Source organism: Vulpes lagopus, chromosome 6 (genome assembly GCF_018345385.1).
Source record: "Vulpes lagopus strain Blue_001 chromosome 6, ASM1834538v1, whole genome shotgun sequence".
NCBI classification, from domain to species: Eukaryota; Metazoa; Chordata; class Mammalia; order Carnivora; family Canidae; genus Vulpes; species Vulpes lagopus.
The window spans coordinates 93,756,971-93,774,778 of record NC_054829.1 but is presented as its reverse complement, the minus strand read 5'-3'; the positions used below and the strand labels follow the sequence as shown (position 1 = coordinate 93,774,778).

The 17,808-nt window shown below is 41.1% G+C and overlaps 1 protein-coding gene across 11 annotated transcripts in view; it reads right to left on the bottom strand.

Annotated features, from left to right (window-relative positions):
- Positions 1 to 2,557: 2,557 nt before the first annotated feature.
- The window catches only part of BMPR1B (bone morphogenetic protein receptor type 1B), a 397,985-nt gene continuing 382,734 nt past the window's right edge, over positions 2,558 to 17,808 (bottom strand). For all 11 annotated transcript variants that reach the window (XM_041759650.1, XM_041759653.1, XM_041759651.1 and 8 more), the window contains 3 exons: positions 11,798 to 11,973; positions 8,056 to 8,186; positions 2,558 to 6,509 (listed from right to left, as the gene is read on the bottom strand). In XM_041759650.1, coding sequence (XP_041615584.1) covers positions 6,384 to 6,509; positions 8,056 to 8,186; positions 11,798 to 11,973 — 433 coding nt within the window. In that variant the 3' untranslated portion in view covers positions 2,558 to 6,383. The remainder of the gene's footprint in view (positions 6,510 to 8,055; positions 8,187 to 11,797; positions 11,974 to 17,808) is intronic.

Below are 17,808 nucleotides of genomic sequence, written 5' to 3'. Positions count from 1 at the left end.
ATGAAGTTTGCAAAGCACTGCACTGATGGGGAGGAAATGAAAGGTGAGCCCAGCAACCCTGCATGCCCAGAGCTATAGCAAATGCCACCACACACATGCTCAGCTTGGCACAGGACCCCTGGTCACTCCTGGAGGTTGAGCAAGCAGAAGGCCCCGAGTGTGCAGTGGAGAGGGACTGCAAAACCCAAGCAGAATTTAAGGTGGCCCTTAAAGTGAGGGTCACAATTGTTTGTCAGTTCTAGGGAAGTGGTGACAATGCGTAAACCAGATCCTGTGGCTAGAGAATTCAACTTCATCAAAAAAGATGAAAATAAAATTGAAGAACCAAACAGTACTTCATAAAGAGCACGGGGTGGCACAGACTCCCCCCTACTACCCACTGACCCCTACTTTGGAGCTTTGGTAGCTGGGATCTCTGTTGGGAAAGTCAAACCTAGAAGAGTTTCCAAACAGGTCAGTGCGGGCACTGAGACCCTACCTGGGTCGGGGTCACTAGGGAGCTCTGAGGCCTGGCCTCCTGCTGTGTGGGGCCTTCTCTGCCATCATAAGGGCACCAGGCAGAGAATGCTCCTCAGTCCCAGAGGTCTCTGCAGCTGAATTATTATGAGAACCTAGAGTAGATATGACTTTCCAGAAACAAAAGTCCTTCTGAGAATGGGGTCATCTGTATGTCGCTGTTGTGACTAGAAAAAAAAAAAAACCTTAGAAAATGACCTGTGTCAAGAGAAGACTGTTCTCCTCAGCTGGGATGTATTATCCACGTGCCTTGAAGTCCTATGAATGCCCACAGCGTACAGAACTGGGGCGTAGGGAGGGTAGAAGAAGTGTGCTTGCAGCAAAGTGTGACTTCTTCCGACCATCGCTAGCTTTATAGTATCCTGTTGAACTATTATCAGTAGGGAAAAGCAATATTTAGGAGCACCTGCAGTGTGCTTGGAGGGGGGCCTTCACATACTCGTCTCATTTGTTCCTCCTAAGAGCCCTATGAGATGGGTATTTTTATCCCGTTTCGGGGAGAAAATGGTGCTCAGACTGTGTACTTCCACAGAAGTGAGAAAGTGAAAACCGTGGAATGTGAGCCAAGTTGATCTGAATCCCAGTGCTGGGTTGAGTTCTCTTGGCACAAGCGCAACTGGCTAAACACAGCCAATCACATGACAACTCCTGAGTCCCCGGGAACTAAGATGCAAGCCTTTCTAGGCGCTCTGTGCCCAAACAATTCTGGGTTTCCTCTTTCCTGATCCAGTCTCCAACAGATCTCCTCGCAACTTAACTTTTTACCCTGCCTTCCAAGATTCACACTCCATGGGGAGATCACCTAACACTTCCCCTCACCCTTGGCAGAGGGCTTTCTCTTGACACCGTTTCCAGGGCAACAGCACAGCCTCAGTCCTCCATACCCACACACTTCACAGCTGGGAGGAGAGTCGTGGTCTTTCTCCTACCGTCCTGCTGCTTCCAGACCTCTGGCCTTGCGTGGAACCCACTGCTTTGCGTTTTGGCCCATCAGGCCTGCCAGGCCCCAGTCTCTACTCTGCCCTCACAGACTGCCCCATTTCCCCCGCAGCCCTAGAGAACTTGGCCGTGCCATGTTCCTTTCTTTAGGATCCCACCCTCCTTGGGACCTCCAGGATCCACAAAGATGGATCCGCAGCCCTGACTTCTGTGTTCCTCTTCCATTACGGATAATCTCATCCATTACCGAAATCCTCCCTCCTGGGATCACACCCTCCCGCCTGTCCTGAGCCTCCCTGCTCCACCCCCACCCCCAAAGCGTGATGTGGGCTACAGCCCCCTTCTCAGTCAACCCCAGCAGGGCTCTTTGTGCTTAGACCTAGTTTCTTTCAACCCACCAGCTGCCTCCACTTCAATCCCTACCCGACTCTGGGCTACGTCAGCCATCTCCCAGATGATGGTGAGCCGTGTTTTGCATGATCCATTGCTGCACAGGCCTGAAAACCCTCAACCCTGAATGGATCCATCTGGGGTGGTCTTGATGCCTACATTTTGGGAGCTGACAGAAAGGTGGCCCTATGACTTTGTACTAAGAGCTAATCTTTAGGAGCAGCGGAGTGCTGACTTCACGCGGGATGCATGGATTATTTCGTCTTCAGAGGCGCTCCATGCCTCAGATGTTGACATTATTCTCACCATCTAGGGACATAAATGGAGTCTTTGAGAGGCGTACATTGGCCTACTGTCACACAACTGAGGGGATGAGAGAGGCTCCACATGGGCTCCACACAGGCCATACTCTTGGCCACACAGTTGGTCTCATCAGCGAACCAGGCCCTCGGCACCACCCACAACCCTCTGTCTCCCTTCTCTCAGACCACTGACTTCCCTGCCTTTCCTCTCACTCTCAAGACAGCTGTGCCTAACTACAGCAAAATGAGAAGCCACCAGGCTATTTCTCTTGCTCTCCCACCACCAAACATACAAACTTACCTGTACCGCTCCCTTTCATGGCTGCCTTCCTGCCGGTTACAAATGGGAAATTTTCAACGGCGGGGAAAAAGGCGCTACTATAAGATAACAGACATGTTCTTTCCAGGGGGAGAAAGAAACCATTTTATTTTGGGGAATGTTAAAACAAAGCCATATACAATTTGTAACAAATACAATTGTTTGTTCCCTAGTCCTGAATAATTACAGTATATACAAATTCAATAAGGCACTGGTTCCCCAAAAGAACACAAATGAATCTTCTTTTGAAACAGACAGACAACAAAACCCCTTATATATTGCCAACTTTTCTCCAAAAAAATATGCCATTGTTTTTTGTTTTGTTTTACAAGAGGAATCATAATTGCTAAATTAAATCACTTCTGATACCACTTCTTTCATTCCCACTGCTATGTGACTGGGTTTTCTATGGAGATACAACTCCAGGACTATTCAAGTTTAAAAATTAGGCTCCTTTCAGTGCCTTTTCGCTCACAAACAGAAGAACCAGAACAGACCAACAACATAAAGCACTGTCACTTCGAATGAATATGCATGACTCTTAGGAGCATGAAATTCTGTCATTATTCAGTATTTCCTATACCTGACCACACAACAATCGAAATGTGTCGAAGGGTTCCCTGTAAATAAAATCTCGGCATGTTTTCTAAGAAGCTTTATGTTTTAAGAATAAAAAGAACGGTCACGAAGTGACCTCTGAACGGTGCTGTGTGGGAGGTCAGAGGCCTGTCTCCTCATACACAAGGTTCATCGCACTGTCACTTGTGACTTAACCAACTACACACTTTCATAAATAAATATTATGTTTCATTTAGTACTTTATCATCCATAATAGTTTATCTCTAATCCACATAATGGAGTTGTGCCAGACCCCAAACTGAACATAATATTTATATATACATATATACTTATATAATATATACACACATACATAAACTATAGACCTGAACATCTTAGCAGACACAACTTGTATTAGCTGACGACTGATATTCTCGGATTCCCTTGAATGGGAGGGAGTGATTAGGAGAAAATCTTAAGTCTTGGAAATAGTCCTGAAAGGAAGCCATTGACTACATTAACTTCCAGGTTCCCCCTTATCCTATTGAAAGACAAAACAAAAAATTAAAATTCACTTCTGAGCTACTAAAAATTTAAAAACCGACAAGGATTATTTGGAAGTGAGTAGGTCGTATCTTTTAAAAGCAGTTTAGTATTCCTTACGTAAGGAGGATTTGGGTAAAATACAGAGAAAACTCTACTCATAAATTTCTATCTCATTGAAAGACTAATAACTAGGTGGATCTTTTTTAATATCTCAAGAATGATTTTTAAATGTTCATGGTAAATCAGATTGAGAATTAGAAAGTAAGCTATAGATTTTTCCAAAACAACTAAAAATATACAAGAAATTTGGACACTATTTTAATTTCTTCCCATTCTTCCTTCATTGGAACCAACACCTCTCTAAAACTCTAGTTTATTTTCAAATCATCACCTCCCCACAAGATATTCTGATTTGAAGTTATCTCTACATAAAAATTTACTTAAAAGAACACAAATTTTTATCAAAGTGGTAAGCAAGCCCAACCTCTTTTAAATTTAGGGAAAACCAAGGAACACAAACACGTTACCACTTAACTGGTGTCTATGTTTACTCATTTGTTTGTAGATTATCTAATTAGAGGCACGGAAACTTCTGTCCATGGCTCAGGTGATTATCACACATAGTTCTACGCACATATTCCCTGCTAAGCTATCACAGAGAATACCATTGGACACAGGGGAAAGGAACGTTTGTTTACACTGCTTTTCAGGTGATTTGATTACGTGTATATTTGGAAACACCTGTTTTTGATCTTTGAAAAACAGAAATTTTGTTCCCTTTCAAGGGTTAAGAAAAATCTGCAGTGTTCTGATTACAGGTATATTTTAAAACAGCTGTTTTTGATCTTTGAAAAACAGATATTTTGTTCCTTTTTCAAGGGCTGAGAAAAACCTTTCTTTGTTACAAACAAAAAATACAGCTATGAAGCACTAGGAAGTAAATGCTTAGAATGGACAACATCGGTTCTCCTTCTGTTCTCCCAAACCGTGCACACAGCTCACAGCCACTCTGTGCTCTAAGATGTTTTCAGGAAGAACAAGTCACCAGCTGCAAGCCTTCCTTCAGAAGTAAGGAGAATATTTTCTCATTTTTCAGCTGTCATATTTTCAAAACCCCTTCATCCTTCAGGCACCAAGTGGTGAAAATGTGTTATAAAACACCGCCCCCTGGAGTATTCTGGAAGGAACGTCGTTTTTAAAAAGACCAAGGAGAAGTACTTCCCAATTCTTTCTAAACACTAAAGAATTACTAAGAAACAGAAGAAATAAAGTAAGGAAATATAATGAATACAGTTGAGAGGGGTGTGCACAATCTTGAGCTTTATGTTCCTGTTGCTAAGGAATATTGGCTCTGTCAATGATTTGACTCACGTTTCTCAAAGTTAAAACCCCACAGAATTGGGTAGGTGAGGAGATGTTTTGCACAAGTGCCACAGAGAAGAAAAAAAATAAATTAATTAAAAAGTGAACTGAACATCACGAGAATAAACTAAATTGAGTCAGCACTCCTCTAAGATGTGAAATTATCATTTAAGATGTACATGCTCCATCCATATCTATTTTAGAATAATAAATCACAGCAGCCATAAGATTTTGTGGCCTCCACTAGCTCCTTCTGCTGTCCCACCTGGAGGTTATACTTATATTTTCAAATTAAAATTTAGTTAAATTAACCTGGCATGCTTTCTCTCCTCTTCACTCAGACACAAAAGAGACAGACAATTACCAGAAGAAACTGTCCTTATCTATACAAAATAAGGTATGCATACCTTCTCCTCAGTGCTTCTGAGACTGGCTCTTCTGCATTTGTAAGAAACAGGCCATTTGCACCCCTAACCTCATCCTCTATCCTATTGCCATTTTTCTTATGACACAGGAGCAAATGATCTCTATTTTAAAGGGCCTTGTTTTCAACACAACTGATGGCAATTTTATTTACTATTGATCCTTTCATTTGAGAGATCAAAAACATGCATGGGTCAATTCTTCGCACATAAAAACACCTTTGTCTGTGTTTAATGAAAAGGAAAGAATTTCACCATGACAGAAATGCCTTAAAAGAATCAGAAACACAAAGCGGTTCTGAAGAATACCATCGACACTTACTACTTCTAACAGAGTTACATAAAACCTTCATTTGTTCCATATCGTCTGAAGCTACAAAAGGTTACCTGAAGGAATCTCAAAATGTGATCCCAGACAGGTGGTATTTGTACCCAGGTGCATTCACATTGCTGTGGCGGCCCCTAAATGCAGGGCTGGCCAAAGTGGTCTGGGGAGGCAGAAGCGGGGAGACTCTCAGATGAGTTCCACTCTGTGTGCTCCAACTTCACAGACTGTCTTTTGGTTTGCAGAGTGCAACAAAATTTTACTAATGGAAAAAGATATTTTAAAATTTACCTTCCAGCAGAATTTCTGGAAAGAACTTTTGTTGTCATCATTTAAACTATTAATAGTATAAACCTTAAAACATCTACATTATTTGTTCTATTTTGGCAAAATTAAAGTATCTTTTGGAAAAAAAAAAGGCAATCCCAAAATACAGGGCTTTCTTAGAAAGCAACATGCATCATATATCACGAACAAGTTACCCAAGCGTTTCCTCCCTCCTACAGACAGACACGATGAGAACGTGTCTCTGGAAACTTCTCTTTGTCCAGGCTGCTCCCTGAGAGGTGAGGCTGAACCCACTAGGAAGCAGGATGGTATTCAAGGCTTATACTGTGGATGCTTCTGGAACATCTTTTGCCCTGCCCACAAACAGGAGAGTATCTACTGGCTTTCTCCAGAGATGCGTGTTTCTTCCCCTCACATTAGAGCTTAATGTCCTGGGACTCAGACATCTTGGCTAGTGTTTTCTTAACACGCAGGGCTGTCAGTCTTGATGCAGGATTGTGAGCCCAGCATTCCATCATGAGTTTTCCCATCTGCCTCAGACACTGTGGGAAGGGAATGGAAAACAGAGTTACACTAGAGAAATGGATTATCTACACGGTTGCCGCTGGAGATACATGGCTGCTAGCATGGGATCTCTGAAGTTCGAATATATTTTTAAAAGAGACTCCTAAAACCATGCAGATAAAATTCCATAAAAATTCTTTTTTAATGCAAATCCTAAATGACTAAAACAGATTTTCATGTCTTCCTTATGACAGTAGCAAGCAGGTGGCTTTTGCTGATTGCAGAAGAGTGTCTTTGAAGTCGGTATTAAACAAATACAAAAATACCCAGGGAGTCTGTATTCCACTCCACACTCCTACATTGTTTATAACATTTGATAAGCTTAAATCTTTTATCTAATTCCATACTATTCAAACAAACATGGTTATTCCTAAATCACAGCTGTCTTCTACAATAATAGCATCGCACTGTACCATTTAACAAGATTAATGACCTGTGCACAGCCTCGCTAAAACTTTCTCCTGTGTTCTCCTGTGCTACATCAATTATTGGTCTTCCTGTGGAAGAGCACAATTTCACTTCATTAGAAATCCTCAGTGAAGGGATTCTGAGTAATACCAATGCCCATAACCACCTTCAAAATAATATAATTCCAGCATCTCACAAAGTTTTCTGCATAGCTCATTGGAAAACATATGCATTATTTAGCATTTCAGTTAACGAGACACAAAACCAATGAACCAAAGGTTATTTTTAAATGCATTTAACATTAAGAATTAGCTTATCAATGGTGCTCTTTCCACTTGTTTGCATTGGCTCTGGCACATGTTTGATGAGGTGGGTTTTGGGGGGTTTGTTTTTTATCCTGGGACGCTTCAAATTCATCTCTGAATGTCCCAGCGTGCCAGAGCCCTCCAGGACTTGGTGAGTTTGCAAGCTTGGAGGATGGACGGGCAGGATGCGGAGGTGGAGATGAGACAAGAAAGGTAAGCCCCCCGCCCCAACTCATTTCTTCCTTCTGAACAGCCCCTTTTCAGTTTAGGTTTCACCCCTGTACCCTTAGAGCCAGGTTGAATATGGATTTCTTCAAAGCACATCCCATCATCCCTATTCACAAAGATCCATGGCACAGTCAGACAGCCCAACTATACCTCTCTCCCTTCTATGTAAAGAAAACTGGATTCTGCAGATGCCTATCTTTTCTCTCAAAGAGATGAGAGAATGTTGGATGCTGGTCTGTCATGAAGAAAATTCACGATGCTTTAAAGACACACACAGAGGAATAATATCCTTTATGCAAACGTCAGGACATCACAAATAAATGAAACAGTGTTACCTATTGTACAGGCGAGGTGGTAACCCACCCAATATACTTTAGAAGTAGCAAACTCAAATTGGAAAAAAAGGAAGAGACAAATTAACATATTACACTTAGCACCATATCAACGACTGCAGGGAAGCTCCATTACCACCACCATCAAAACAAAGGAGGAGGATTACTGTAATTAATATCTGGAATCTTGGCAAAGAGCGTAAAGTCTGTTTAGAAATTGGCCATAGCCACATGGTTAGGTCAAAGCTTACCTCATCACTACTCCATCGGTTGGGGAACGAGGGACGTAGCTTTTTGATGCAAACGATCTCTCTCATGTCCTCATAAGAAGGATCACTGGGCACTAGGTCATGATAGGGAAGCTGGTATTCTTCGACTATACCTGAAAATAGGGGTTGTTTTTAAATTATTATTACTATCGATATTTTCTGTGAGGTGGAAATAAAAGTCTAATACACAAACTATTCTCAAAGAAAAGTTCTATCAGTACTCAAGCTCAAGCTAAGAAACTGCAAAATAAAGTCTTGAAAAAAAATGTGCCCAAATGTCACTTAATCTAATTAAAAATATAAATAGAAAACCTGATGAAACATATTATTACAGGTTTTCAAACCTTTTTTCTAATTTCCCAAAGCTAAGTAAAACAAGTATCTCAAATTTATTTCCAATTTTATAAAACGTGTTGTATGCCAAATTTAAAAAAAATCTACATTAAATCTCAATGCAAATTTGGCAGACACATCCCAAACTCATACTGCATAATATGTGACTGTTTCTATTACTGCAATATGAGATTATGAATCTCATAATAAATTTGGCAGTGTATCCTACTTGAACAAAATGTGAGATTTACATTTTTTCCTGCTTAATCATAAGAATGCATCTTTCCACATTTAAAATTTTAAAAATTTTACACACCTAAAAATATTAACTATGATTTTTTTAGGTGTAAGAGCTGTCTTTTACCATTTTCTTCATTAAATTTTCTGTATTTCACCAAACTTTCTACAAATAATACATTATTATTAGAAAAAATAGGGTTTTTTAAAAAAATATTTTATTTATTTAATCATGAGAGACACAGAGAGGCAGAGACACAGGCAGAGGGAGAAGCAGGTTCCATGCAGGGAGCCCGATGTGGGACTCGATCCCGGGACCCCAGGTCACGCCCTGAGCCGAAGGCAGACGCTCAACAGCTAAGCCACACAGGCATCCCCCCCCCCACCAAAAAAAATAGGTATTGTTGAAAGAAAGGTTAAGAGATACAAGTCTATGTCATCTTAGGAAAATGGCCCTTATCATGACAAACTCCATCTCATTTTCCCTAGTATCTATTCTACCTTATTCCTTTTGTCCTTTGGAAAAGTAGCCTGCTTAGATCTTCTTTGCAACCCTATCTGATTTACTCCTCACAATAATTATAAGCAGCATCTGTCCTAATAGAATGCCACTCTGAACAATCTCTCTGGAGCACCTTTCTTCCCTATCCAAAATCATCTATTATAGAAATGTTATTGCTTCTTATCTGAACAAGATGATACTACCAAATTGGCAGATTTTATCCAGCGCATCATTAAATTTGCTGGGGTTTACTCTGACAAAATCTGGAGTCTGTATTACACCCTTTCTTGCAAACTCAATCCCATATATAAAGGACCAGAAGGCTGAAAAGTTTCTTCAGACCATTCCCACTCACCATTGTTCTGTCTCTCATGAGACCACAGGGCATAATTATATGTATCTATGTTAATAGTTCCTTCCATTGTATACCGATTCTATAGGAGATACTAAAGGCACAGGGCCTAACCCATGGGGGATGCTCACTTCATTTGAGTTCTTCCTCCCTTTCTAATTCTCAAGACAACAGCTCTGGAGACACCTGGAGAGCAAGGACCATGTCTAATTTATTCCTCTCATATTTTCCTCAGTGCCTACTGTTGGTGCCATTACCTGGCTAAATTGATATATCATGGTGGGGTGGGTGTATACATTACAACAGACACAAGTGCCAATCACATAAAGTTACGAATTAATCAAAATCTATCATTAAACTATAGACCTTACTTCTTTCTCCTTATTATGCATTAAGTTATCAAAATTCCCATAGTGGCTGCCATTTAATTGTTGTCTGAAACCTCAGGAATCCTTTATTTTTTTTTCCTCAAAGTTTAGAAGATCTACATCCAGATGTAACTACTTCATCCAAAAGTACCTAGACTAGAAAGACAAGCCCAAAACTTCCAACATCTTCATAAAGGAATGTGTTGGAGAATAGAATTTTGTGTGTTTTGCCTTTCTGGAAAGATAAACCAAACTTGCTTGTTAGGAGCCTGGTGCATACCAGGCAAGGCGGTAAGTGTGCTGTACAACTTATCTTACTAAATTCTTATAAACATGTTTCTGAGACAGCATTATTATCCATGTTATCCAGATGAGAAAACCTGGTTCTGAGGGATTCACTCACTTGTCCAAGGCCATATAGTTGGTATGGGGCAGAGCTGGGACTCTTAACATCTCTGACAAACACCTACCAATCTCATAAGGAGATAAGGCAACACCTTAGTACCTCTCAAATCCTGTGTGTGTGTGTGTGTGTGTGTGTGTGTCTGAGGTTGGCTTGTTTTTGAGCGAAGAATCATTTCTCCTGTATTCTGACCTGCAGGCTTCCAAATATAGGTATCTTGTGGCCCTATTTGCTTTAGACGTTCAGGAAAACATAATCAGAAAAGTAACCTTGCACTCCACTACTCCTTCAACTGCTATACACTTATCATGAGTGTAAGTGAGCATATTATTCAAAACTAGGCTCATTCCCTCTTGACAAAACATGAAACAAGGCACAATTAGTTAATTTATATCTTGGTTAGCTCTTTTCTTCTTCATAGATGATGGAAGATTTATTCGCTATCTGGTTAGGAAACATTTCTCATGTTAACTTTCCTTTTGGAGTTCTCTCACTTTAGAGGAAATGTGTTCTATTTTAAATTAAGCTTAGAATAGGCTCAGAGTTCCCCAAGTGATTAGAAGGCATTGTGTCATTGCAGCATGATCTGAGTATAAATTCCTGTTGATTAACTGTCTCTCTTCCCTATATAAGTATGAATCTAAATATAAGTTAAGCCTCTACCAACCAAAATGAAAATTTTAAGTAAGAGCTAAGATATACTGAATGCTATTTATGTACCAGGAAGTTTTTAATTCTCTTTAATCCACCTCCTTCTTAAGAATTAGAACAAAGCTGAGTAACTTGTCAGAGGTTCATGGATAATAAATGGCAGGTCCAAAATGCAGTCGCTAAGCTTTCAGAACCTTGGGCAAGCTCAATATTTCACAAAAGTGAGTTTAAACTGGCCATGATAAACAGCAGCAGCAGCAGTGTGGGTTCTAGCCAAGCATAGCCATGAGTATAACCATAAACAGGGTACTTGATGCTGAAGGCCTAAGATTCAGCTTCTCACCTAAAAGTTGTTGGAATCTATTTAAAGACAGATGATGCAGCAATAAACAAATACTATGAGCAATAATAATGCCTCTGAATATTTAATATCTTCTGATGTAGTCTTACTAGGAAATCCTTGTTTGCAAGAAAATTATCATGACCAGTGGTAATATTCTTGATGCTTTCATTTCCTTTTGAAAAAAAAAAAATGATGTTTTCAAACTATTTGTGAAGAAGAAATACAGAAAGTCAAGTGGAGCAGAGGGTAAAGAATGGGTATCTCACCCCACAATTCTGGCTCTATCTTAATCTGCAGAGAGGAAGCCACAGTGAGTGGGGCATCAGAGCTGGGGATAGGGCCCAGCAGGTTGGTGAGAAGCAGCCAGAAGGAAGCAAAGATAATTCTAAGTTGTTAAATACTGTTTCCTGGGAGGACTGTGATTGCATCAACAGAAATAAGGTAGAAAATAAAAGAAAATCTGATGTTGTGGACACTGATTTCTGATCAGAAAGCAAGGATCTGTAGTAGATCCCACAGTATCATGGTTACTTACCTCCGGATACACATCTCCTAGCGACCTCCCAGAGGATGAGTCCAAAACTATACATGTCGGCCATAATGTAAGACTGAAAGTGATTTCTGTTTAAGCTCTCATCCAACACTTCCGGAGGCATATAGCGTTTGGTGCCAACTCGGGTGTTGGGTGGTATGTCAACTTCATTTGTATCACTGAGGAAAAAGCAAAGCACTATAGGCAATGAAAAGGTTCCACACACACCAAATCAAAGTGATTTCTGAGCCAGGGTTTTAGGTAAAGGGAGGAAGGGATATCTTTTCAGGGAATAACATTTCCCTGCAAAATATCTCTTGCCAACAGTTACATTACGTATGCACGGGTAAAAACCCAGGGAAGAGGGCAAAGTGACTCTGCAACATACAAGGCTGCACTGATACTGGATCAATCGTAAACTCTAAATCATTGCTAGGTACCTATTAAATGTCTATGAAACACCTTCTTCCCCTTCACATTTCAATAGCTTGGCTCTTAAAACTGGCATGAGGACATGCCAAGGTGGTTTGTTTGAGATGGTATTTTTTAAATCAAGTGTTGCAGGTTTTTTTTGATGTACGAGCAAGTTCAAACAATGGGGGAAAAAGAGGGCCAACAAAGAGAGGAAAATGTTTTATTTCAATAAGTAGGATCTATAACAAAGCTTTCTCTGAGCACCATTTCATCCACCACATAACATGTATTATTTAATAAGAGGACAAAGGGAATAATTGAAAATAATCCCAGCAGCTACATGAAAGTTTCAGAACATGATCCAGTTATTATTCCCCATCTCCTGGGAGAATGTCCAAGACGGGAGGGCCTCAATGTGCAGTGTGGCCCCTGGGGAGCCATGCCTCTGCACAGGCAACTGCAACCAGAGATCTGCCCAGAGATGCTGATGTAGTGGAGCTACTGTCGCTTAATAGGTTGACAATTAAACAAGATGCTGTGTGTGAAATTGCTGCCAGCACAACGTGGAGCCTCTATTGGAGGTTTCACTAGAATTACCACAAGAGAAGCTAGTGGTACTAAAAAGAGCAGTAAGCCCAGTTTTGATGAAGAAACTATCAAACAGAAAAGGGACAAAAAGTCATTATTAACCAAAGTTTGTGGGGAACTATGGAAGAACCTCGCTAGCTCCTGATTCCCAAGAATTTTTTTTCTTTGCATCACACTCCCTGGACTCTCAAGCATTTACACGTTATTTCCCCTCCACGAAGAAGGGAAAATATATCAGCACATTTATCAGGCTGTGTCACAGACAATACCAAACTTTCCTAAACACTACTGGCTTTTGATCTTATTGCCTCAATTTCTAGTTTCTGAAGCATAAGAGATGTAGTGTCACTTGGGAAAATTTAAAAGATGGCAAGCTGTCTCTCTGCAGATCTTCAAACTGCTAACATTTACTAAAAGATCGAGCGCTTCATTCTTAGAACCATTTTAAATTCATTTGCAGCTAAAACCCTCAATCTAGAAACACTGCAACAGACGGGACACCAGTATTCTTATTAGGCCCCTCAGGATCCTCCAGGACCAACTACTCTGAAGAAGTCTGTTTTAGTTATTTATTTATTTATTTTACTAAAACTTAAAAGTATAAATTTTTAAAAATGAAAATAAATTGATAAATAAGCCTTAATCTGTAAATGTAGGCCTAATGTTCTGGGCTCTGAGAGGCTCATTTTCTAGAAAAATGTGAATTCGTAGTATTTACCAGTACAATACAATAGAAAAATGTCATTTGCATACCTAAATAGTAAATGATAAGGGAAGAAAGTGAGCCAAGAGGCAGCTTAATGATAAAATGGAAACTATCAGGTTTAAAAAATGCCACAAAAATTCCACTTTTCATTATAATGACACTTTTCTGTGAGCACAGAGTAAGGTATTTCATGTGTTATTATTTACAACTGAAGCGTTAGAAAAAGACAATGGCAGGCCTGGGTAGAGAACTCTGGGTTCCATGCCAAGAAACAAACATGGGGCTTGCAAATGGAAAGAAACTGGTAGAGGACCTAAGTTATATTCCAGAACATGGAATGGGAAAGGAAACCAAGAATAGTCTCAGCATGCGCCCTCAAGAGTGTATTTAGGTCAAAGATATACTCTGATCACACCTGATAAAGATTTTAGGTGATTCTGTCCCATTCTTATTCTTAGCTCATTTGTGCTTTATTTGGACTTAGAAGGTCAGGTAGGGCTAATAAAATGTGTGACATGGAAACATCTGTTGGAAACAGAAATGTAATTGTTACCTGAAGACAAAATTCAGATTTGTGATGGCCAAACTAGATAGAGTTCATCTCTAAACTCTCATTCCCTCAAACACTGGACAAACATACAATCAAGAATTTAGTTGGTCTATCACATTCCCCCCAAAGTAGTTCCTTATATAGGCCATGGAAGTTTGGTACCGCTATCCCTCCTCTACCTTCCTCTCCACACCCTCAGTGTTTCCCTAGTAGTATGTGAATAAATATCCTCACCCCAGAGGATCTGAATAAATATGTCTTCCCACCAAAAGTGTAAACTCCTTGAGCCCTGAATATCTGCTATGATCATTCGTTACAGGCCTGAGGAGTGCCATCCCAATCCATCTCACATGGTAAGTAAATAAAATACTTTATGTGAAAGAAAGAAAAGATCTGTTTACAACAAACTTTGCTATGAATGTGTGGAGGAGAAATACAAAAATCTCTGTTGCATACAGACCATAAAATGAGATATTACCAGTATCTAAGAGGTTAAATAGAATTTTCTTAAGCAAATTAATTGTGTAAAAGATTGCTATTACCCTAATGGCAAATGCCTTCAGCACTACATTTAGATGACAAATGCTAATTATAAGTAATTCATATCTGATACTAGAAAGGGTCAGATTCTCCAAGACATATAGCTCATTCCATCTCCTCTTCTCTCAGGAGTGTTTCTATACTGGAAAGTAATTAAACTGCATTTCTCTCTCAGGTTTTCAGTAACATTATCTTACCTGTTTCCAAATTAGGGCAGAGAAAAACTGAGCCTGTTAATCTCCAAGAGCAAAAATAGAAGCCGGAGATATTGAACACTGGGGCACCGAGAATAAAGGAAGAAAAAAGAGGCTGTAAGTAGAGCCCGATGGTGCAGAGCATGTAAGAATAGGGTATAAAGTCACCAAAGGAAAGGGTCAAGGAGGAAGAAGGAAGCAGGAAAGGTCAGGGCGCCTTCAGCTTTCCCTTGCTTTCTTTTCCATGAAGGGACCAGAGAGTAAAAAACAAGGTTTATAAGACCAAGATTGCACAAGGAGGGCAGAGTCAGAAAATGAACTCCAAATGCACAAAATAACCCTCTCTGCTGCAGTGGCTACACAAACATGCAATCAAACCATAAAATCACATAGAGCAAAGATAAATATCAACTTCAGGATGCTGGTTACTTCTGGGAGGGATAAAGGGGAATAAAATAGGGAGGAGAAGGCAAAAGGCTATCCTCAACATCATATTTCTTCAACAACAAAAAGACCAGATAAAAATAAAGCAAATTGTTAACTTTGCTCACATTATAACTGTTACATGAGTGCCTTATTATTTTTTATACTTTTATGTATATATATATTTTAATTAAAAATATTATTATATAGAAGAACCCAGCAGGAACAGGAACAAGAAAAATGCACATTTCAAAGGCTAAGGGATAGATTGGTGGCATAAGGCTCTAAGAGCAAGAGACATCTAAAGAAAGTGGACAAAAGTATAGAGAAGATGGGTTTCTACCAAGGAGAACTGAAAACACTACATCAAAAACATGGGTGGCACACTGACCATAGAGAAAACATATCTCTCTCCTTCCCTCCCTTGGATACGGGTTGGAAATATTGGATGCAAAGGGCTCAAGACTGAAAAATTGTGTTTAGCAAATTCCAGGGGTAGTATTTTTACCTATTTATACTTATATAATTAATACTTCCACTAGATCTGATACGGCTTTTGTCCCTGTTAATGAGAGTTCTGTGAGTTACTGTGAGTAATGTGTGATAAAGACATCAGTAGAATTAGAAAAACATAAATATATAATTTGAACAAAATAAACTAAATTAAGGGATGTCAAATTCCTCCCCAGGAGAAAAAAAATGTTTTAGATTCTTACATTAATGGGTATTTTTCTTTATAAACTTTAGGGACAGTGGGCTGGGACAGGATTAAATAAAAATACCTATAATTTTCTGAGTTTAAAAAAAAAGCAGTAATTTGGGAGATTGGGGGTAAAGGGACAAATCAATTGGGAAAAAAAAGGGTTTTCCCTTCTGGCCTAGGGCCATGACAAGATGTTAAACTCCTGAAGGAAACAAAAATCAGGAAAATGTGCTGGTAGCATGAATTTTATGACTGCATCTACGTGAGTAAAGCTCTCTTCACCCTTGTGTTAACGGTGTTTGGGGAAGAAAAGAATCAACAACTATACCACGTGGGAAGAGGTACATCATATATTGAAGACATGAGGCAGAGAGGAAAACAGCTCTTTAGGATTCCCTGATATGCAGTCAGTGACACTGAGCTCCCTACTGTATTAAGTAGGATTAGGGGTGATAAAGTAATTTTATTTTAATCTCAAAATGCAGAGTGCCCTCAGCGATGACTACATAAGGAGACATGCAAACAAACCTCGTATTTCTGACCCAAGTCACTCGGATGACAATGGGATGATAAAGAAAATGCCAGCAGGGTGGCATGAGATCTACAGCAATGGACAAAGGGCCTTCAAGTGGATACACGCCACCCACCTTAGTGGCTCTTCTCATCAAACAGGAACACAAAGTGAGTGAGAGGCCTCAAGGCGACTGCTTTAGGCGGGTGCGGGGGAGGGGGCAGCGAAGAAGACAGATGTCACGCATGAGACAATGACAGCCGGAGAAGAGAAGGGGAGAAGGAAATGAACCGATACAAAACTGAAGGATCAGGACCTGCTGGGAGAGCAGTTTCAGCCCTGAAGCGGCTTAGACCCTGGGCCCGCGGTGAGCATCTTCATTGGCCCTGCTGTCCAGAGACACTCCGGGGGCTCCCTGCAGTGTCCCCCGGGGCCTGGCCCTGGGGCTGAGGGGCACTGTGCATCTCAGGAGGTAAGGTGGCCAAGAGGGACCACGGGCTCTTAGAATACAGAAAGGCTGGAGGCAGAGCCTCGGGCAGGAGCCACAGAGGCTCCAGAAGGGAGCTGGGCAAGAGCAGGAGAGGCGGCAGCAGGCGGGCCTGGCGCTCGGCCCTGAGGCACCGACCTCGGGCGCAGAGCATCTTGGTGGCCGAGTAGAATAAAGCGCATTTCTAACAACAGACTACTCGCCTTGACTTTGTTTGGAGCTACATTTGCTCACGCTACCTAAACCTCGGAACTACTAAGGCATAGCAGGGATTCTTTCCCGAAGTATGACGTAAAGGAAGAAGCCCCGGGCTCAGCACGGTGCCTGCCCACCGTCCCAGCAGCGGGGGCTGCGGGAGAGCCAGAGGCCCCGGGAGCTCCCTGCAGCGGGGCGGCCACGGCGCGGAGCCCCGGAGCTCGCGTGGTGGCCTCCGTGGTGGCCTCCGTGGTGGCCTCCGTGGCGGTGTGCGGCTCAGACAGAGCTGGAGGGGGAGAGCAGGAGAGGGGAGAGAAAAAGGTAATAGAGAAGGAGGAGAAGCAAACATCGGTCACCTTTAATGATCTAAAGAGCTTTCTAAAAAAACAAGAACGGAATTTTATTTTTTTAAGATTTATTTTTATTTTATTTATGACACAGAGAGAGAGAGAGAGAGAGAGAGAGAGAGAGGCAGAGACACAGGCAGAGGGAGAAGCAGGCTCCATGCAGGGAGCCTGATGTGGGACTCGATCCCAGGTCTCCAGGATCAGGCCCTGGGCTGAAGGCGGCGCTAAACCGCTGAGCCACCTGGGCTGCCCAAGAACGGAATTTTAAAGAACAATGTAAGAAGGGAGGGGGACAGAAGACAGGAGAAGGAAGCCACTGGTTTGCCACTGGTTTGCCCCTGGCTTGCTCCAAGCTC